Below are 23,504 nucleotides of genomic sequence, written 5' to 3'. Positions count from 1 at the left end.
TTGCACCTACACCTGGGCACCTGATCGTGGCTGTGGACGGCAGGAAAGCCAGTGGCAGTTTAATGTTGTTCCACTGCTGTGCTTTACTTGATTTTTGTCTCAGGATTATGAGATCCTAGGGATGTAAAACAGCTACTAGGATGATAACAGCTGCCAGAAACACAGCCTTCTGTTTTGTACTTTGAGCTGTGTGTACCACGTAGTGTTTAAAAAAAAAAAATAGTGCTTAGAATAATTTAAAGCAGAAATCTGTTACGTTCCTTCAAAATTACCCGTGCTTGGTTTAATAGATGCTGGATTAATTGCGTGCTGTCTGAGAGCTTTTGTTCCTCCCTGGAGTGGCTGTGGTCTGTGCCACAGAGGTGAATGCTGCTCTACTGTATGGCAAATTTGACATTGAAGGGCTCTTTGTAGAAACAAGACTGCTATTCTCTCCCATTGTCCCTTTGATTAAACAGCGCCAGCAAAAGAGACAGTTTTGATGGTTGTTTTCATATTATGGGCATCTGGCTACTAAAAGCTGAGCTGAGATTACCAAATCACAAACTGCTTTAGAGATGACTGTTTACGCATGCCGATCCCACAGTGATGTGGGATCCAGAAAAGTATTTGGATATGCATATTTGAGGGGGGAAGTTGGGAATGAGAAGAAAAACAATTTCTGGGATGTGTGTTGAAGACCATTTGTAGCCTGAATGTGCTGCTGTTTTCTAATACCCTTCCTCTGATACCCAAACCCACAACTTTCCAGTACTTCTGAAATAATCCTGGACTGTGGATGCTTTTCTTTCACTTTCACATCAACACAATCACTGTGACATCTGAGGTCTTTTGTGATAAAAATAAAGGAAATTTAACATATTACACAGTGAACTCATTCATTAACTCCTCCCCAGCTACCACCCTTTTTATAGATACTCACGCCTGTGTGAATCACTACTTAGTAATGGCTCAACGATCCCTCAGAGGCTTGGGCTTCAGTCACAGGGACTCCTTTTAGTTTTATAGTATATACTGGACTAGATTGCTGACATCTTCTGTTTGAGGAATAAACTTTAACATTCAGAGTCCTTCCCCAGAGTCTGACCATCTCTTTTTCATTAGTACTAAAGCAAACAGAGAAGTTGTCAGAAAGAGAGCACTCCCCTCTCTTTCCACACTTCTATTCGGACATAAAACAAAGTCTAAAAGAGCAGGTTTTTCCTTGTACTTTTAATTGAAGTGCTTTAATATTAAAAAAAAATGAAAGTACATACAAGTTCTAAACTCCTGTTTTCTGCAATCATTTACACGTTTTATAAGTTGCAACAGAATATTAGCTACGTAGGTAGTCAACACTGCTAACAAACTACAGTACAAGTTACTAATAACAGTACAAGATGCTTGGAATACATTCTTGCAAATGTGTGTGAATATTAAAGATATCCTGCAAAGTTAAGAGGCTTCCAACACACATTGCCCTCTTCTCTCAAACCACTGTAGGATTTCACTCATGGATTTCCTAACCACCAAAACACAGAAGGGCTGATCCTTAGCTGGTGCAAGCTGTGGTAGTTCCATTAGCGTCCACGGAACAATGTCAGTTGTCATGAGGGAAGAGTATGATTCACTCTGCGCTCAGATAGACACCTTCAGACAGAGGAGAAACATCACGCAAGTTCCTGTGCATGAAAAACTGATGGGCCTTCTTGGTTAGTGCTGGCTTATAGGATTAAACAACATATTTTTCTGAGGGTTTCAAGACCAATCTCTTTCTCCTGGAAGAAACCAGATCAGGTTGACTGAAGAACAGTCAGGAGCACCCAGGATTCTTATAGTGCTCTAGATAAAGCTGAGAAAATTTCCCTCAAAAAATGTCACGTTTTGAGGTGTAAGAACCCATCCCATCACCTCTCCTCCCCCACAAAAGGCTGGAAAAGCTACCAAGCACTTAATAATATCGTACGTGATAAGAGGAGCAAAGGTCATCCACACAAGCCATGTCAAAACAAATGTCTACATACACACATTATAACAATACAGTCACTTCAGAGATCAAAAGAAAGGTTCACACTTTACAAAAGAGGAAAAGAGTTAAAAAATAACACAAGAAACTGTCCTTACAATTATGTACTGGTTCCCAAACCTGTAACCTTTAGTCCATGGCCACCAAAAGTAAATGATACCAAGCAGCATAGCGTAAACTCCAATAAGACCTCACAGAGGGTAGCAACAGGCAACCTGGAGGTAGTGTACATAGCTGAAAAGGAATTTGAAAGATGTGACAGGCATTTTTCTCCTATTCTGGTATGTTTACATAATAAAAGACACAGTGACAAACACACTACAGTGATGTGTCTTTCTAGCCTTGTGAGTCCACCTACTTGCCACCCCAGTATCAGTCACAGAAGGGTTTTCCCTCTGAAGTAAGAGTGATATCTGGGGTATTATGCAGGCAGGAGCCCTTATGTTTTCCCTCATTCCATTGTTCGCCTCTATGCTTACTCTGTCCTGTTTTCCAGGATATTCAGTTTCATCTGATACTGCTGGGTTTTTCTCACAAGCATGGATTCAAAACCTCCTTATCCCTCTTGCCCTGAAGACCAACATTTCAATGGCACACTTCAGTCAGCAGCACCCAAAAATCCTCGAGATTATTCGTTGACTGACATTAGATTAATTTGGTGGGAAGCTGCAGAAGTTGGCAAACCCATGACAAGACAAAGTTAGCTTTTCAATTCGTTAGCACATTAGGAAAAGACTGAACACCAATGGCTCCGGCTTACACTAAAGACACAAAAGTCAAGTTCCTTTCTGCTGCGAAGAGGATACAAGTATATTTAGGGGATACAGAAGTTGGCATATCGTAGAAAACACAGTGTTGGCTCAGAGTGAGAGAACTTCTTCAGCTGTATTGCCTTTTCAGTGACTTTGATTTTCAATTCATTTAAAGTTTTAAGTATTCCTAGTTTTTTTCCAACCACATTATCCTCACATCACTTGTACTGCATTACAAAAGCCATTATGATGCAGTTACTCAACAAACACATATGTCGTGTGTAGGTAGGGGTATGTACAGCCAGGAAGCAGGGCAGGTTCCAACCCACGTTTTGTTGTTTCCATAAGGGCAGGCAGACCCCTGTTAGGTGAGACAGATAACCTAAAGTATCCCCAATGTTGAAAAGACGATTGTGAGTATATTACCTCAAAAACTAAAGAATAATCAACGTTGGTAGAACGTCCCCTGATTCGTAGCTAACTCAGTTGCTGTAAAATCTCTCTCAGCTCAAATAATTTTATTGTGCAGAATGTGCAGAGCATGAGAAGAAAGAGGTTCTCTTCCCCTGTGAATGAAGAGAGTGGATGTGCTTTCTCATTATTGTTACCCAGTCGGAATGCTCTTCCTTAGCCCGCTCTCTTTATAACAGTTCTTTTGCTTCAATGGCTAACTGGTAAGACAAGACTATTTAATTACAAACAAACTTCAAGGTCAATGTATTAGAAGACTGGAAACAGATACCTTGCTACTTTTAAAACAAATGATGCATTGTACACTTCGTGCTTCTCTGAATCCTCTTTCCACAGAGCAAAGCATCACAAGGGCAAGATTTCCATCAGTCCTGAGCTGGCACAGCCAGTTCTAAGAATTAAAATGTAGATTAGACCTTCACAGTCTTTTGGCTTCCATACCAAAAAATGCTCCCTGCCTCCGAGAGAAGCCAGTTCACTCTGAATATTTCTGATGTAGACACTTCTGAGCTTGGATCCACAGCAGGTCATCACTTGCTCTTAGGCTGCCCACACACCAGTGATCAGGAACATTTTTTGATCACTGTCTGTATTAAAGTAAGCGCAATAAAAATGCAACTTTGTGCAATAAAATTGAAAGACTCCTTAGCCCATACCCAAATTTATCTATTAAACTAGGAAGGATTATAGGAATGTGCTCACTCAGAAAGTCCTCAGAAATCTAGTCAAATGCTTGTCATGTTGCGGGATGTTTTTTCCATCTTTAAGCTTAGTAAAGATTTATCCCACAACTGTTCTGTGTGTTACTGACGTTGCACTGAAAGGGCTTTGCACAAGAAATAAACCTTGCTGATTTCATCCCTGCACCGTTGAGCTTTATCCTGGGTCAGAGACTCTCTGAAGACCAAAATTGCCTCTAAGATCACTCTGGACCTTCTATGACTGTTATAAAACCCTTTCATTTTTTGCAGAGGACTTCCAGGACACAATCTGACAACAAGAGGCAAGCCACAGAAACAGTCATGCCATCGCTGAACGTGGACTATGGCTCTACTCTCTTTGATGACAAGAAGTAGGATGGGAAGAGCCCAGCTGGAACCCAGACCTCAAAGCTAGATATTGTTTAAAATATCTTTTCACTTCCAAACTGAGGAGATTTGAGAGCAAAATCAGTAAAGTATCTCAAATAAAAGCCCTCAAGTTACTTTTTGAAGCTGTTTTTAAGGATAAACCAATGCCAGATAAAGGAGCAAGCTTCTGAAGTGAGAACACAGCTCTTGGATGCTTTGCTCCCAAATTGAATTATTCTTAAAAGAGAAAGGGAAGTAACCTAAAAGCCTTTATGATCTTTTTTTTAAATAAGAGGATGTTTTTCATTTAACTCTCTGTAATGAGATAATTTGAAAATAACTGAGGAAACCATGTAATCCCAGGTGGACTGTATTCTGTGTGCTCTTGTGAAGCTGCTGTGACTCCAGTGCATTAAAGGAAGACGTTCATTATTCTGTAGCAATTGTCCATGACACTAAGGCTTACAACATAAATATTGCAATACCTCATCCAGTTTCTGTATGACACACCGTGGTTTATTGCAGTAATGTCTCATAATAAATGAAGGTGCTTCAGGGTCCTGTTTGACCAATTGCTATAGGACCCTGGAGTGCACTTTCATAAGGAGAGAGCATCTCCCCCAGGAAAGGCATTAAGATGAGGACTAGATGCCAGGAGAACCAGCTAAAGGCCTCACACACAATCCTGGGCAAATATTTTGTGTGCCTTATCCCCCCCACCATGTCCCCAGCCCCTCCATTAAGTGAGAGGATCATTTCCTCACTTGCAGATAGCTCTGGACGCAAGGTAATGGAGCACAGCTCAGCTATGCACAGCAGAATGCCTCTAAATCAAGAAGCTAGTGTTTTTTGCCAGCGTGACAGATTGAAAAATGCTTCTGGTACTTCCATGAGTGGGTTACTAAGCAACACTTTGGCTTCCAGGGAGTAGCCGTGCTGGATGTGATCTCACGTGCCAGCAGCCTGACCACGTCCCCAGCTGGAGCAATGGGGAAAGGAGGGTGAGTGTGTGCCGGCAGCAAGCCTGCGTGGCTTCACTGGCTGTAAAACAGGTTTCTTTGAGATAAGCTGTAACCACAAAGGAAAAATATTCCAGAGCTGATAACGGGTCTACTCATGGAGTGGCTAAAAAGCAAAGACACTGTCAAGACATACTGTTGGGAAAGCAGTAAAGCTTAGGATGTTTAAGCACCACTCAGTAAACCTATGGCATATCCTGGTCATGCAGGCTTTCACTTCAGGCTGCCTCAGAGCAAATGATGCTGAATAGGACTGACTCCAGGGACAGATGCTAAAAATGATAGGGGCTGGAAAAGGCTTTCACATGAGGAGACAGAGATCAAAAAGACTGGAACATATTAGAAATGGGGAGGTCAGAGCTGCATGAAGTGAGGTCTGATATGGAAAAGGAAAATCATACACTGCTGTTTATTGTTTCCTGATACAGCAGTAAGGGGCTGTTTACAGAAAATCAAAGGCATTACACTGAAAAGTGATGAATCAAGTCAGAACTTCATGGAGTTAGAGAGAAATTCACTCTGGTTATTGCCTGCTCCATCATTATCTTTTGCTGAGATTTCTCATTTTCCTTTGGAGCCTGTGACATGGCATCACCAGAGCCCGGCTGAACCAGAACTGACTGTAAACAGACCAGACTCATCTGGGATAGAAATACCTGTTTTCTCACACATGTTGAGTGTGCTCAACTGTTAAGGAGTATGCATATTTCAATAAAGACTAAAGTCTAAGACTATTTAGACTGGGCTTACTCTAAGACACCAACCCAATCTTTTGGCTTAAAGACAATGGAGCAGCTGAGAACCTGTCCTATATTTTAGAGTACTGGTATTCTTTCATGTGTTGATAAGTCATGTTTCAAATAGGACTAAGATTAAGTTGTAAGGGACAATGCTTTGCCTTATTTTGTCAGAATGCTGGTACACCTTTGCAAAACAAGATTTTCTCCCTCCTCCTTCTTCTCCTTCAAGGTTAATAACACTTAGAGGACTTCAGATCTATTCCTGATAGGGGAGCAATATCTACAGTAAGTAACATTAATATGATACACAAATACATGTGTATTTGTATATATAACTTAAAGTCTTCCTCTAATTAAAATTCAGTACTACAGCATCACACATTAAGGCCCTACTGATGTTTTAATGGAAATTTCAATATTTTGGGATCATTACTTGAGCATTTTTAAAGTGCACTTAAAAGTTCATGACATCACGGTTTTCATCTGAGAGATTCACTATGATGTCACAGATTTAGCCTCCTTTTATTCCCTTTTTGAATAATGGGGACAATATTGACCCAAAGTAAAAAAAAAAAAGGATCAATAGAAAAGATCCTAACTCAGTCTTCCTCATTCTCAGTTTTAGTTGCGTGCCTTCACGATTACTTCTAGTGAAAGAAAAAAAAAAAAAAACCCACATACCAAGCATACTCAGTCTGAATGATAAAGAAAAGGTGAAACAATAACTTAACATGATTCCAAACTTCTGGTTCTTAGGAGGTCTGACTGTTTAGAACTGATGTCAATTTACTTGAATGCTCTTGATCCTCTCTTTAAATCTGCAATTCAATGAAATAAATTATTCGCAGGCCTGTCCCCACCACTGCTGACCCAGGCTGAGGTGTTGAAAGAAAGCCAGAGTAAACAGGAGGTCTGTTGATCTCTACTACAACACAAAAAAATGGAAAGCATTTCTCCTTGTGTTAGGGTAGAATGTTTTATCACTACAAAAGAACCTATATGAACCAATGTGTGACCTTAATGCTGATCTGGGACTAAGTCAGCAAGTGAGTTTGATTCCCTGCAATGATGAAGGGTTTGTTGTATTGTTTGTATTTCCTAATTGCTCTTGACCATTAAAATCAGCTTTGATACACAGTCTCTGAAATCCAGGAATATATTTTAAAAGAAAAAAAATTATAGAATCATAAAACATTTGAGTTCGGAAGGGACTTTTGAAGGTCTTCTAGTCCAACCCTGTTGCAGTGAGCAGAGATGTCATCCACTAGACTGTGTTGCTCAGAGCCCACCCCAACCTCCCCTGAATGTTTCCAGGGGAGGAGCACTGACCACCTCTCTGGTAACCTCTTCCAGTGTTTCACCACCAACACTGTAAAAAAATTCTTCATTAAATCTAGTCTATATCTACCCTCTTTCAGATTAAAACCATTTCCCTTGGTCCTTAGCAACAGACCCTGCTAAAAAATATTCCCCTTCTTTCTTATAAGCCCCCTTCAAGTACTGAAAGGATGCAATAAGGTCTCCCCAGAGCTTTTTCTCCAGGCTGAACACCCCCGACTCTTTCAGATTTTCCTCACAGGAGAGGTGTTTCATTCTGCTGATCATTTTTGTACCCTTTCTCTGTACTTGCTCCTACAGGCCTATGTCTTTCTTGTGCCCAGGACTCCAGAGCTGGTTGCAGTAACTCCAGGTGGGGTCTCACCAAAGCGGGGTAAAGGGAGAGAATCACCTCCTTCCACCTGCTGGCACACTTCTTTTGATGCAGCTCAGGATACAATTGGAGTTCTAGGCTGTGAGTGCAAATTTTTTGCTCACATTCAGCTTTTCATCCACCAGTATCCCCAAGTCCTTCTCTGCAGGGCTGCTCTCAATCCTTTCATCCCCCAGCCTGTATTGATACTGCGGCTTGCTCTGACCCAGGTGCAACACCTTGCATTTGGCCTTGTTGAACCTCATGAGGTTTACATGGGCCCAATTCTCAAGTTAGTTCAGGTTCCTCTGGATGCATCCTGTCCCTCAGCCACATCAACTGCACCACTCAGCTTGGTGTTGTCTGCAAACTTGCTCAGGATGAACTCAATCCCACTATCTATGTCACTGATTAAGATATTAAAGAGTAGTAGTCCCATTATGGACCCCAAGGTACACCACTCGTCACTGATTTCCATCTGGACAACAAGCCATTGACCATTACCCTCTGGATGCAACCACCCTACCGATTCCTTAACCATCAAAGAGTCCACTTATCAAATCCATATCTCTCCAATTTAGAGAGATGGATGCTGTAGGGAACTGCGTCAAAGTCTTACAGAAATCCAGATAGATGACATCCGAAGCTCTTCTCTTTTCCACTGACCTATTTACTCCATCATAGGAAGCCATTTGGTCAGTCAGGGAGGACTTACCCTTGGTGAAGCCATGCTGGCTGTCTCAAGTCAGCTCCCTGTGCTCCATGTGCCTTAGCATAGCTTTTAGAAGGATCTGTTCCATGACCTTCCCAGGCACAGAGGTGATGTTGGCAGATCAGTAGTTCCCAGTGTCCTCCTTTCTACCCTTTTTAAAATATGAGTGTTGTGTTTCCCTTTTTCCAGTCTCCGGGGGCTTCACCTGACTGCTGTGACATTTAAAATGTCATGGAGAGTGGCTTGGAAACTACATTGGCCAATTCCCTCAGGACTCTGGGATGCATCTGGGATGCATCTTGTCAGGTCCCATAGACTTACATAAGTTCAGCTTCCTCTGGTGGTCAAGAACCTGAACTTCTCTTACAGTAGGAGGGCCTTTGTTCCCCCAGTCCCCATCTTGTGGTCCATCCACTCCAGAGGTGTGAGAAGAGACATTGCCAGTGAAGACTGAGTCAAGAAAGTTGTTGAATATCTGAGCATTCTGCATGTCTGTTTTCGTCAGTTTGCCGGTCTTGCTTATCAAGCGGGGTGCGCTTTCTATGACCTTCCTTTTCTGGCTGCTCTAATGGTAGAAGACCTTCTTATTATTCTTTGCATCCCTTGCCAAGTTGAGTGCCAGCTGCCCCTTGGCCTTCCTGACCCCGTCCCTACCCAATCAGGCAGCGTCCCTGTACTCTTCCCAGGAGACTTGTCCCTGCTTTCACTGCCTGTGCATTTCCTTTTTACCCTTTAGTTTGACCAGCAGGTGTTGACTCGATCATGTCAGCCTCTTGCCTTGCTTTCCTGATTTCTTATACCTGGGTATGGTGAGTTCTTGCACTCTATGGAAAGCATCCTTAAAGATCTGCGAGCTCATTTCTTCGGCTTCACCTCACCCATGTCCCTCAAGACTGCAAAATCCACCAGTTAAAGATCACTGCAGCCCAGGCTACCTCCAATCTTGATGTCATTGATTAGCTCGCTTGTGTTTGTGACCACCACATCCAGTATCTTATCTGCTCTCCAGATGATGAGAAAAATGAGAACAGAAAATGAAAGATATTCTGTGAATCTCAAAGGAGATGACACTTGGAAATTCCTTGTGCACTTGCAATAGCCCTTCCAAAAGTATGCAGGGTCACATCTCTCTTGCTTTAGTCCTAGAAGGACTATGAAAGAAGAGTACATGAGCCATAATATTCATGTCCCGTCCTTTGATGAATATCAGCAGATACTTTTCTTTTAAAGTTGCTGGCAAAGTTTTGCACTGCAGTGCATCGTGGAAATCAAAATACAGTCCTGAGTCCAACAGCAGCAGATGTCTGGGCAGGAAGCAAATCTGTTCTCCAGCACAGTTCATCAGCAGGGGGATTTCTGCCTTCCTGGCAGAAAATCTTGAAGAATCTAAGGTAAATCCTTATCTTGGTTTTCAGAACTGTAGGCACATGGTTCTTTGATAAGAATTAGCAGTTTCAAAGTCTTATGTGGCAACAGCAGGAAGAGTTCTATCTGAGAGGCAAAACTCCAGACTGATATCTCATGCACAGATGAGACAGATGCTAGCAAAGACCTTTCAGACTGCTACAGAAAGGAGCTCTCCCCCAGCCAACCAATTCATTCATTCAAGACATAGAAAGGAGATGAACATGAAACAGACTTGTCATTCTTCACCACTCTTTCAGAATGCGAAGAGTAAGACCTGCCCTTCTCTCTCCTTGGCTCCTGAAAAGTGGGAAGAGAGGGAACGTTTCCTGAGTCACTGTGGAGCTGAAACCTATGGTTTGTTACACTGAACTGAATCAGATGGATGACTAGACTGACAAGAGTCTGAAAGAAAGTATCAATATCTGAAAAATCAGTAAATTTAGGGTATGAAGTGTTTTATTGGCAACTTCATGAATGCAGAGGGAGGTAAGCTGAACTGGAAATAGTTTTCTTATGTCAAAATAGCAGTAACAATGTGTATTCTCAATGCATGGGTGAATACTTCAATAATAATTTGCATTTTCATCCAATGTGGCAGAAACATGCACCAAACATTATTAAACTATTGGCTTGATTTCCCAACTGCAAAATATCTGGCACTCTTACTGACATTTATGCAATAAGAGGGTAAACCCTAAAAACCCTTCTTATCTCCCAGAAGTAATCGCTATTGCTTACCTTTCCTCTCACCCTCATTTAAGTGCCTCAATATACAATGGTGGGGGCACAGCTTGCCAAACAACCCAGTTGTGCAGCTGGAGAGACAGGATGATAATGTATCTCTCCTCTGCCCCACACTAAGAGTTGACCATCAGGACAGCCAAATTGTGGTCCCACATCTTGCGACCCGGTTACTTCAAGAGAGGCACATTCCCCCAGGGACACTGCCCGGCGACATCGGTCGCTCTTGCCCTTTTCTGCAGTGCAGAGACCCTACGCTCCGATCGGCACCACAGGGGATGGAGCTGGGACAGCACCAGCAGTCTGCCTGCAGAACTGCCCCCCAGGAGCAGGGACTTGACACTCGCCCCAGTCGATGGCATCAGCACTGGTAGAACGGAGGTGGACTGAGCCTGCACTGCCGTGGGAACGTGACAGGGAGCGGGCTGGGCAGCTGTGCTTCTAAATCAGTCCCTGTCAGAACTGAAAACCCCCTCCTCTCCCTTCCCCTCCAGCAAAATCGAGTTTATCTTGTGTAAACCAGATCAGGGTTTGGTGCCTGTCCTGAAAAGCCATTTAAATACTGCTGGGGCTGGAGGTCATTGTTAGCAATTATATCACCATTGGAGATGGATTTGGCTGCCTGCCAGTCCCAGCTCCTGCCCTCTTTGACCAGAGGACAAGCACAGCCACAGTAACTAAAATTTTTTGTTTCCTCTGCAGGGTCTTGGACTTTCAGCATCCAACTCCTGGTTTGTCATCTGCTCCCATCGCCCCAGGCAGTGTCACAGGCCCACAGCTGGCAGAAAGAAACAGCATTGGGAACAGCACAGGAGACTTGGCTCTGCTTGCTCTGCCATAGCCTGGGTCTGCAGCACTGTAAGTAAATGGCAGCACTCAGTGCTTGCATACGGTTGACAGACTCCAAATGCTTTAAAAAACCAGCTAAGAATTGCCATCCTACTTTTTCTCCAGAAGTGAGTCACAGAGAGTTTGGGTACCTGCCTGCAGCGGTGCTACCATCGCTTTTGTAAGTGGAAACAAACCTTGCACTTTATAACTCCTCTTAGATGTGGTGAAATGTCGTGCTTCCAGATAACCACAGAGCCGTTCTGACTCCCCTCACCAGTGGGCAGCCTGTGACAACCAGCAGCTCTGCAGAACAGGCTGTCTCCCGTTCAAGTGAGCTGTTGTTAACCAAGGCCTAAATATGGCTATGAGTGTACGAGCATTTCTGTCTCTTTAGCTGTGCATTGTTTCCACAGACACGTCTTGTTGTGGGGGGCAGGGAAAGAGGGGGGCAGCACTCGTCCACTCCTGCCCCAGCAGTGGCGATCACCCTGCCTAGCTGACTAAGAAAACAAATGCATACTTCCATTGTCCTGCCATGTAGTAAGTATAGAATCATAGAATCACCAGGTTGGAAATGACCCACTGGATCACTGAGTCCAACCATTGCTAACACTCCCTTAAACCATGTCCCTAAGCACTTCATCCACCCGTTCCTTAAACACCTCCAGGGAAGGTGACTTGACCACCTCCCTGGGCAGCCTGTTCCAGCAGCTGATGACTCTATCCATGAAAAATTTTTTTCTGATATCCAGCCTGAACCTCCCCTGGTGGAGCTTCAAGCCATTCCCCCTTGTCCTGTCCTCTGACACTTGGGAGAAGAGGCCAGCTCCCTCCTCTCCACAATCTCCTTTCAGGTATTTGTAGAGAGCAATAAGGTCTCCCCTCAGCCTCCTCTTCTCCAGGCTAAAGAACCCGAGCTCTCTCAGACGCTCCTCATAAGACTTGTTCTCTTGTTCATGCACAAATATGAAATGCTAAGACCATAACAAACCCAGAATGGCTAGAGAAGTGGACTTTCCTGTCTTGTCTTCCTACTCCTCTCCATTGAACTTATTTTCATAAAAATAAGTTAACTACCAACATTTTGGGTGAGGACCTCCTCTTGTCCAGCCCACAGCTTCCTATAACAAAATTGACAAGACAGTCCGTCTTTTAACCATCTACTCTGTAAGATTTGTATTTTCTGCCCTCTCAGACTGGTGTCAAACTTTTCTCAATATAGTCTCTGTTGCTTTGTTCAGTTATTTAGTACATTGGGGAAACACAAAGCATTTCCCCCTTCTGCTCTGAAGGACAGCTTTATACAGTAACAGTTGGCATTGCCAACTGACTAGATAGACAGACAGACAAGTAATATCAATCAAGACATCTCAATCTAAGAAAGCACTCCCAGCATTCCAGATCACATATCTCCATTTTATTTATCTTATTTTACTTTTAGATGAATCAGTTCCATCATGTTAAAGATTCCTATTTGTCCATAGTTCCTAACTTTCTTTTCAGTAGGTACTATAAAGTGTCCTCTAACATAATCTCTTGACATGCTGGAACTGAATTAACCAGATATACAGCGGTAGATACAACACTATAAATAGGCAAAATTCAGTTCAGCTAGACTTGAAATACTTTTAAGCCCCACATGTCAGATAAAGGCTATTTAATTACTTTATGTTGAAATTAACTTTGAAATTCTAATATTGAAGTGATTCATTCTAAAAGGATTGAATGAAACAAGCATTTTCAATTCTTCCAATATTCTCTCCACACTTTTTGTATAAAATAAGTTGCCAGAACTTGGAGATGTGAATATATGTGGTTCCTCCAAAAGCATATTTTTTTAAAAATAAATTTATTCCCCTAAAAAAAAAAAATCATGTCCAGCTCTACCTGGAAGATCTTTGAACACAATGCACAATATACCTCCGGCAGTGACAAGCTAAATTAATATGCCTTTCTACCCCCATCCACTCCTCACCTCCCAAATGACCCCTGTCAAAACACATGCTGTAGGCGTAAAGAACATGCAACAGTCCCATAACACTGCAAGGTGTGGGAGAGTCTTACTTAGGGGCAGAATTTACTAAGCTCCTTTTAAAGAAAGCTGAGAAACAATGATTTCAAAGTTACTTAGCTTCAAAAGAACAGACTTAATGGTGGCTTCCCTATCTCAAGAACTAGTCTAAGGTACATGTAAAGAAATGCTGTAACTCAGTCCAAAGACGTGTAAGGAAGCACAGTTTGGAGGCAGAATGGAACCCACCTCATGTTTCTTGAATGTGTTGCCTTTTCTGAGCTACAGAGCTTTTCTGAGCTACAGAGCTTTTCTGACTCTGTGACAGTTACACAAGCTCACCTCCTCAAGGGTACAACTTGGATGCACTCCTTTCTTATGACCATGTCTCCACCCTTCAGGTTTTCAAGGTTGCCACTGCAGCAGCTCCCCTTCCCAGCCCACCTTCGTACCATGGGGCAGAAAACGGGACAACACAGCACACAAACGTGATGGAAGGAAAGCCAGAACCAAGCCGTGGTTTCATGCAATACTGTCTGAATTGTTCAGTCTCTGAAACAGCCTGAGGCAGCTAACATCAATGTAGCTGCAATCATAGGCATGAAGGAAGTAATGTGCAGTTTACTGCATAAGTAAAGCCAATTTTCTATAACTGATCTTTTTTAGGTTGTCCAAAATGGGTTAAAAATGAGAAAGATTACATGAATATGTTTAACGAACATACTTTAAGGCCATTATGTAGTCACAGCTTGTATTTAAATACATCCTCTCCCCCAGTAAACATCTGTTATTATAATAAGGAAAGGAAGAACAATTACATCATCCAGTTTGACTTCCTCTATAACACAAGCCTTTTTCAGTCAGACATTCCTGTAATTAACTAAGATTGCATTTAATTAAAATACATCTTCTGGGAAGCTGCCCATTCTTGATTTGGAGACTTCAAGGGATGCAGGATCTACCATCCCCCGTGTTAGTCTGTCCTTAGTGTTAAAATATTGCTTGTCTTGCCTATACAGAAGAGTTTTGAAATATGTGAGAGTTTGATCACTTCAGGGATTGCCAACAGACTTGCATTCCTGCTGTTGAAAGAGAGAGAACACAGAGCCAGAATCCTCATGTCGTTTGCTGTGCAGACCAGACCACTGCTACAAGCGGTTTCAAGATTTCCCTTACAGCAGCTGGATTTGCCCAAGAAGTTCACACCAACTGCCATGCAAGAGGGATGTCCCCAAGGGGATACCAGGTGACAAGGAACTAGTTATCAGAGTTTCTAAACTCTTCCTCATCCTGATGGCTGTGCCACAACCTCTCTGTATCTCGGTAAAGCGGGTACAGTGTTGTCTGCTTGGTGGATTGATTATTTCTAAAGCATGCTAAGACACATGGCTCTGAATGCATGTTAAAAATGTCACTGAGAGGTCTGTCCCAGACCCTTATTGGAGACCAAGCTAGTGGAGAAGGGAGACTGTAGCTAGAGGAAGTTCTCAGCATGGGAAACTGGCATTTCATCAGCTACTAAAGCTACCTGGAGCTTCCCGGATACACAATGACAAAGCGCAGAACTGGAGAGATGAAACACAGCCAAACAACTGAAAGTACCCCGTTACGCTGATTTCAAACAGCAGACAACATTTTGCCACTGAAGATCTAGCAATCTCTCCTTCCTTCATACCTCATTAGTGATTAATTTCAGCAAGGCCACTGAGGAACGTTTCCAAGCTTGACAGACACTGTTCACTGCAGAATGGTTGTGGGAGGAGAAAACAGTCAGCGCTATGGATCAAAACCTCAAAACAGGAAAGCAGGTGTGCATGGAGAGCATGGATCATTTAACACCATCTGTGTCACAGGAATGGAGAGCACTGGCTTTCTGCACCAGCTGGTCCCACCAGCAGGGATACCTGAGACTTAGGTGATGGGCCATCATTGTCTCCCTAACACACTGGCTAAAACAATGACCATTTTCCTTCCCTTTGTTATCCTACTCCTCTCCCAACGTCAATTCAAATGCCAGGAAACTGGAGGATGACAGGTCTTTTTATGATGGAACTCCTTAAGCCCAACAGGCCTGGTAGCTGAGCACCAGCCCGAACACTAACCTACCATCACCATGAAACCTTCCTCCAGGGCACGCACTTCTCAGCCTCTGTCCCTCTTGCCTAAACACTCACTTTCCATGAGAAAGCCCAGCAGTGTCATGGTGAACACACTCTTGCACTCCTGGCCTCAGCAAGGACAGGACTTCCTATGAGCTTGAACTGTGCAATAATCCCAAAGTGCCAGGTCAGCAGGATTCGATCACACCAACAGACAGGTGCAAATGCTTGTGTGGATGAGCTGTGGTCCACAAGTGCTCCCACGGGCCAGGGCAGCTCAAGACTGAAAGGAAGACACTTAATTTTACATTTTTTCTAGAGTTTTGTCCAAACAGGTACCAGGCACCTAACGCAGGTCCATGGGCTCCCACTTTACCCTCCCTGCACCTGACGCTCAATTTTTTTGTAGTCTCTGCTTGTCTGAGGGGCCGCTATACGGAAACCCTAAGATATTGAATGAATATTACAGGCAGCCACTGTGACTGCTCCGGGAGAGATTTGGTCCAATACGACTTGGATAAATACTTTCTAAACCTTAGTTTACTAGGTTTTAAGCCTTTTTCTAACAGATCAAAATAATCCAGCTGCAATCTGGAAGATGTTGTGACAGTATGTGGGAGAATCCAGCATCTGACATGGCTACTTTCAGTGTGCAAGCTGAACAAAATGCAGAAGGTGAAGAAACTATCTAAATAATGAGGAAAAATACAGTAGGTTAGTACAGCTCATTCTAACTAAGTGTAATTAGCAGGAGAAGAAAGAAAAATTAGTTCACTGATATTCTTTCATAATGTCCTTTCAAGTGTTCAGGGACATTTAATTTTTGCAGAAAAGTTTCAGCCAATATAAATATGACAAAGAAAATATTCAGTGTCCTTACCTATTTGTACAAGCAACCTTAGTCACAGGCTACTTGGGACTCTCCTAGATTTGTATTATAAACCCACTTAAATCTATGCATAGAAAGTAATATAAGTCATACCCAAGAAAATGGCCATTCTGGGCTACTTGATATTTTGGGGAGCTGCAGGTTTTTAACCTTAGAGATATATCTGGTAAAAATTCTTTCATGTACTCACTTGTCCTCCTAGTGATGTCTTAAATTATTCAAAAAAGATTCAACTGTAATAATATTTTTTCAATTGATGCTCTTGCTTAATGTTTCTCCATTTCACATGTAGAACTTTGCTTAAAGTACAACTGCTTCTCTTTAAATTTTAAAATTATTATTAAAATCTTTCTTTTCATATTAGGCTTGGTAAATTATTCCCTTCTTTAGAGATGGGGAAGGTTATTTGCCAAATTATCATCTTTTTCAAAAAAAAATGTGGTTGTAGATAATTTGGAAGCAAAACTATTTGAAAATTCAGCTAGAACTTGATAATTACTTTGTTAAAAAACAGTAATGCTTTGGAAATGCTGGAATTCCTGATTAGGCAATTCCCCAAATAAAATGCAACTTTCAATTGCAGAACATTTTAGTTTAGAAACTTAAAAAAATGAATCAAAAGTTCTTCGTTTGACCCTAAACCAAAGGTGTTACTTTTTGCAGCTTACTTTAGATTGCTCAGAAAACTGACAATTTTATTTTCTACAATCAACTTATGATGACATTTTCTTTTGTTCAGTTTTCTGAGATAAACAGCAAGTCAGTTACATACATAAGCATTCACGATTTTCTGAACAAAAATACAATGATGAGTCTGGACCGTATGCTGGCACTGCAGTGGGAGTGTGTATCTGAATACCTTGAAATATGTAAAATAATAGACTTTTCTAAGTATCTCTGTGTGTACATACCGGTACTATTCTTCCATCAGAGATACGAAAACTAGATTTCTAAAGACCTGCGAAATCAAAGTATCTGGTCCAAAGGATAAAGTGTCACCCTAAAAATCTGTGATCATTGCTTCTCTCAGTGACAACACGCTGTTCGTGACTCAGGAAGTCTTGAACTGATGCAACTTTCAAAGCCCCTTGTGAATACTGAGTGGCTGCAGTAAAGAGATTTCCAGTCAAACCTGTAAAGAGAAACAACTGACGCTGCTCCTAGCCAAAGTACTCACCAATAACTGCTTGGGACATATCTTATTTCTTCTTTAAAAAGAAGACTAAACAGAAAGCACAAGGCCACACAAAAATTACTTCTCCCTGTAGATATAACAACCCACCCCCCCTTGTATAATGCATGTGAGCCTGTAACGGTAAGCAGCAACCATGCATAGCAGTGAAGAGATTTCATCTGGAGCTTTGAGGAAGTACATGATCCTTCTAGTAGAGCCCAGGAGGCACGACATTAGTGACAGTGAATACCACAGATACCTCTTCCTGTATTTGAGTGTTCATTCTTTTTGATGTGGGTTCTGTCTTTGTGTTCTGGATAGGAACAGTGTGCTGGTACGGCAACACCAGGAGGAAAGTGTTTCTTGACTGCTGGAGCTCCTCAGGCCTGGTAACCAAAAGCTGACGCTCTCTCTCTGAGCAGCTCTCGGCACAAATGACAACTCCAGCTCCCTGCAAATGAAGAAATCCTTCTTGTAGGAATGACATCAAATCCAGGCACTCAAAGTTTATGTCAAGATCAGCTTGAACAGGACACCACGTATTCCTAACATGGAATTGCTTGTATTTTTCTGTATTTCTCTGCTGCCCTTGGTGTTGCGTATGCAGGCTCTCTACACAAGTTACAACACAGTTTGGGTGAGCATTGTCACTACATATTTGATGTTTTTATACATTCAATACACCACTTTCCAGTCAAACAGAAACCTTTAGCTAATTATTAGCTGAATTTCGAAATTTTTTCCTCCTGATTTAGTTTCCTCTTTATCAAACTTACTAACATTTAACTCCTGAATGCATGACTGATTTGTAATTATTCTTGTCTCACCCCTCATGTAAGCTGCAGTCATTTGCACTTACACATCTCCTTCTCCAATTCCACTGCTCTGCAGATTTTAGTCAGAGAATCAATAATGATAAGGGACTAGTTCCTAATCTACCCACCCAAGTGAAAAAATACAACTAGTTGCAGGATATTCAGTTTGAATTCCCTGCAGAGTTCAGAATTACATATCAAATGTAATACAGACCATAAAGCTCTCACCCTTCTGAGGCACAGACAAACCAGAGAACAAGGAAGGTCATTCCTTTTAATCTACTCTCCTGACTTCAGACTTCCAGCTATTCCAGAGAGGACCTCCCTGTCTGGGGCTTTGTCTCTAGGATTTTGACTTCTTAGGAAGTCTAAAGTCACAGTTCACAGGAGTTCAATTCAGTGGACTAAACTGAAGAGTCCAATGTCATCTGGGACATCTAAAGGTACTCATGACCCACAGAAGAGCCATGTCCTGGAAGAGTGGGTATACACCAGGCAAGATTGCACAGGATATCTCAGATCACACTGGACCTCCATCTATGTTGAAGTTCTTTCTTTCCAGTGCTACGTGTTTGTGCTTTGCTACTGCTTCCTTGACTTTACACGGCCCAGGTCACCTTTCTGAAATTTTTGTCTTCTCCACAAGGACTTTCAAAGCAGATTTCTAACATATGTTACCTTCTGGGGGCTCAAAGACTGGTGGATTCAAGCAATACATGTGATAGCCACGGTCACAGTCATCACAGAAGAGCAGCTGGTCCTGAGGCAGAGTTGTTTGGGAGAGAGTAGGGAAACAGAGAGAGAAAGAGAGAAGAGAGAGAGAAAATTATGTAAATTAGTCTCTTGCTAAGATGAAAACATAAACATGGTAAGCAGCAGTGCTCAGCTAGAAATGCAGAGCTGCAACATAAAGACGAAGAGACTATTTGGAATGTAAAAGGCCCCACGATTTTCTGTCTGAGATCAACCACCACCCCTCATTTCATACAGGCAGTTCAGTTTCTAACTGGAAAATTTCTCTGAGAGATGCAAGACTCTCTTTCCAAGGTGGCCTCATGATGCAGAAGCAAAAGCTGTTGGGCCAAGGATGTACTATACTGAGATAAGAGGATAGGCATTCCCACTTTGCTGGGTTCCAATGTGACCACGTGCTGAATTTCATCCCTTCAGCTTTCTCATCAAAAGCCTGGGTGTATCAAGTTCTTCAAAACTTAGCTGAGTAGCAAATGGACTGTGAAACGGATAGAAATGATGTGATTCTGCCATGTAGTCTGCACCTCTTGCATACTTCTGGGGGAAAAAAAACCCAGTCTGAAATATTGCATGACTCCTAACACTGAACACCTTCCTATCTTCAGATTTCCTTATTTACTGCTAAAGCAAAACAAAATCTCAGGCTTCAACTTTATTCTATAGGGAATGTACTCTTATCCCATCATCTCCAAAGTTCTCCAACCACTGTCCATTCTCCAAGTTTCTTAGAGCCTGTCATGGACTAGCATTAGATTTGAACTGAAAACCCCACAGAGAGGACACTGTACAATTGCAGGCTCTGGATCATTGTTTAGAAATCATTGGGATAAGCGATAACATGACTAGAGTGAGGCTTAGCCATCCTAGTTCAAATGCTTTCATGTTTCCCAAGTCTTATAATTAAGATTAAAATATCATGCCAAGAAGGTAAGGAAAATCAGGGACAGAAAAAACCCACATCTACTATCTCTCAGGTTATCACCCCTTTACATCTAGTCTTGATTGCGATATTGAATATAAATGACACTCTTTTGCAGCCCCTGTGACATGAGTTTATGGCTTCTAGCATGAGCAGCTTAAGTGGCCCTATATGATACCTGTAGTGATTTCAGTAGAGACCGACAGCAGAACAGGGGCGTTGGGGATAAGCCGCCTCTGCTGTCCGGGTGGCTTTTCCTCGGAGATGTATGGAAGCAGCAGTAAAACCATGGCCCCCACCATTGCCACTGTGTTCCTCCAGGGCAGGCACGACAGTAGCTTGCAGTGACACTTATTTGCATGAAAAGGTAAATGAACTCACATCGTTCTCAGAGGTCCCACAAAGGCTGCAGGATTTGCACTCAATGCACTGCCACTGATAGGTTTTAACCGCCTCAGTCATGTTTGTGGTGAACTGCAGGCAGGTCGGGTGTCCTGAGGAAGATCGAAAACAACTGTCATTGTTAAAGCTCACTTATTGCTTGTTAATTAACCGGTATTAAATTTGGGAACAGAACGCACATGGACATGGACTGATCACAACATGGGCTGCAACTAACAGATATCAAAGAGGAAAGCAGGCATTAACCCTTTCGCTGCCGGGCACTAGAGAAAATCAGAGTCATCCCCACCCCGTTCCCCATTGGCAAAGCAGTTTTATTCAGAGCTCTTAAAAAGGATTTGGCATTGGGTTTGGGGTTTGTGGGGCTTTTTTTGGAAAGAAAATAAGAGAAAGGATGAAATCAGAAACAAACCCAATTTCAGAGAGAGGGCCATGCGTCTTAATAGAAATTGGACTACAAGTTTCAATTAGCGTTGTTTCGACTGGACTGAAGGACCTGGTGGAAATAAGGTTATTCACCATTTCAGATCTTCCTTTCCTGGTGTCTAAACGGGTGTAGCAATTAGGTAAACTTTGCTTAAATGGAAGTAGTACTGTACAAAGAAGAAGCAAGACAGGATGGACGGATACAGTTTTTAATTTTTTTAAGAGCTCTGCCACTAAAGTTGGTTGGCACAGAAGAAACCAAACTGCACAGCTAACCTTCCAGAATCAAAACAAGAAACTGAAAGGAAAAAAAACCCAAGCCAACTCCCACAATGAACTAAATGAAAGGAATAAAGAAGGGAAAGCTAGCAGAACAGTCACATCTAATCGGGAAGGACAAATTGCCAGAGTTACAACCCCCGCCCCTACATGCGTGTCGACTCCAGCTTTGCAAAACAGCGGTATCACAGTGGCAGGGTCAGCAATGGGTTTTCTGGAGGGGAAAATACAAACAAACAAACAAACCAAAGGTAGGGTCAGCATTCCTTCTGCAAAACAAAGCAAGAAAAATACACCACTGAAATAGAGTGCTGTACTCACAAACCACCCCTAACACACTGAGTCACCTGCAATAATCCATTGCTTGCCTTCTTGAGCCCCACACTGAGCATCCCTCTCGGACACACACAGGCATTGGCACTAGGCATAGTCAGGGGCAGGAGGCATGGGACGGGGAGCGCCAATTGCTCATCCGTAGAAAATTTAAAAATATAGGAGCACACATCGTGCACTACCATGCGTTGTTTCTAGACTCTTACATTATCAGGTGCATGGTGCAGGTTCACCTCTAGCTGATCTGCTGCTCTGAGACTACAGATAGTAGTAGGAAAAAAATCTTTTCCACCTCCACTAGCCTAAATGTCTTTTCAAGAGTGGAAAAAACAAAAGGCTGCTTCTCCAATAAGAAAAAAAAAAAGGGCATAGCTATGGTAGATGTGGATATAGATGTGCTATCTTCACTAACAGGTCTATCAGTGGCATTTTGCTGTGTGATCACAGCGCCCGTCACCCTACAAGAAGCTTCTATATTCTCTAGCTAGTGAAGCAAACAGTTGCTGAGAATTACTGGGTAAAGGAATATATTTCCTCTATGTGCCCACGATACCATCAAAAGTTGAAATAAGGATTTTGGTTTTCCAGTTATATTTGCACGGATAGGAACACTAAGCAAAGAAATGTGTGTACATAACTTATTAAGGAAATTGAATGGAAAATAAAGGAGATATTTAAGGAAGGAGAGATCAATGACATTGTTCATATCACTCTTAAGCCCTTGAACAAAGAAATGCTTTGACAGTACTGATGAGTTCAGAGTGGCTAAGAAGATCACTGGGTTTCGGAGCCCTTGAAATGTCAGTACAAAACAAGAGTCAGATTTTACTGAGATTTACTGTGGACCAAGTCTAAACTAAAGTTCTGGGGACCTTGAAACCACAGTGGTGCAGAAGGAGATTTTGTGACACCATATCTTCTCATGCTGAGAGGACCTAATATAGTTTCTGATAATACCAAACTAGCAGAACCTGACATGACACTGAAATCTTCCTCCAGATTTGATTTACAGCAAATGTGGAACCTCATTCCAACACCAGCAAATAGAACAAATATGCCACACTACACATCGGGTAGGAATTCATCCCAATGGCAGCAAGTCAGGTTTCAGAAAGGTTGTACAGTGCTGGAATACATCACATGAAACAACTCATACAAGGAGGTCAGTTAATCAGAATTAAATAGTTTCAGTCACATCTGAAAAGAAATAGAAAGAATGGAATCAAACTTGCAGAAATAAATCACAGCTAAATGCATATACACGTTCACGTGCTCACTTTCCAGCGTACACACATTACTCATTGCAGAGACCTCAGCTAGAAACACTCCCTTTCTCAAACAAAATGAAGATCAGCTTCTCTTCATTACTTTATCTTTGTCCCTTCACAGCCATTCCTGTTCTCTTCCAGTTATCAGTCTTGACTGTCTCATTTCTCATTTGCCTCAAAAACACTTCTGCATGTTTTCTGTACTGCATCTCATATCGATGATGTCTCATCTTTGAAGTGATTCATCCTATTTTGCCCTTCTTAAGAACTGCACTCACCACAAGCCTAAGAGAAATTGGCTTTTGTGGGCTGAGGATCGCTTAGGAAGTATTAATAATGGAGTGAGGCCCATGGTGGCTTCTTTTTAGTAGCACTGCAAGATGCATTTTTGCAAAAAAATACCAATTTATTCATTCCATTGGGCTGTCTCTCTCCAAATGCTGTGACTATGAAAGAATCCAACAAATGCCCACAGCCATGTTTGCATAGCCACAGGTCGCTCTCTGTTAGCCCAGGGCTTACAGCACGTCTCGGGAAAAAGAATTTAGTTTGGACTAGTCTTTCTTCAGCCTCCAAGTCAGATCCTCTTTGATGTTAAACAATACCTTGTGGTATACTACCCCAACCTAATGTCATTGGAAAGACTATTTTCACTTACGCCAGCAGCAGGATAGGGCACTGTAGCATATGGCAAGCGT

At 42.3% G+C, this 23,504-nt stretch overlaps 1 protein-coding gene across 5 annotated transcripts in view; it reads right to left on the bottom strand.

The window, feature by feature from the left end:
* Nucleotides 1-1,215: 1,215 nt before the first annotated feature.
* Nucleotides 1,216-23,504, bottom strand: part of DPF3 (double PHD fingers 3) — a 183,301-nt gene continuing 161,012 nt past the window's right edge. For 4 of the 5 annotated variants that reach the window (XM_054067023.1, XM_054067022.1, XM_054067024.1 and 1 more), the window contains 3 exons: nucleotides 20,480-20,592; nucleotides 19,105-19,186; nucleotides 1,216-18,062 (listed from right to left, as the gene is read on the bottom strand). In XM_054067023.1, the coding sequence (XP_053922998.1) occupies nucleotides 17,992-18,062; nucleotides 19,105-19,186; nucleotides 20,480-20,592 (266 nt within the window). In that variant the 3' untranslated portion in view covers nucleotides 1,216-17,991. Of the gene's footprint in view, nucleotides 18,063-19,104; nucleotides 19,187-20,479; nucleotides 20,593-23,504 lie in introns of those variants that run through there. The other variant, XR_008449951.1, reaches the window with a different exon arrangement.

Source organism: Cuculus canorus, chromosome 5 (genome assembly GCF_017976375.1).
Source record: "Cuculus canorus isolate bCucCan1 chromosome 5, bCucCan1.pri, whole genome shotgun sequence".
NCBI classification, from domain to species: Eukaryota; Metazoa; Chordata; class Aves; order Cuculiformes; family Cuculidae; genus Cuculus; species Cuculus canorus.
The sequence above is the reverse complement of the archived record's forward strand: the minus strand, read 5'-3'. Positions and strand labels throughout refer to the sequence as shown.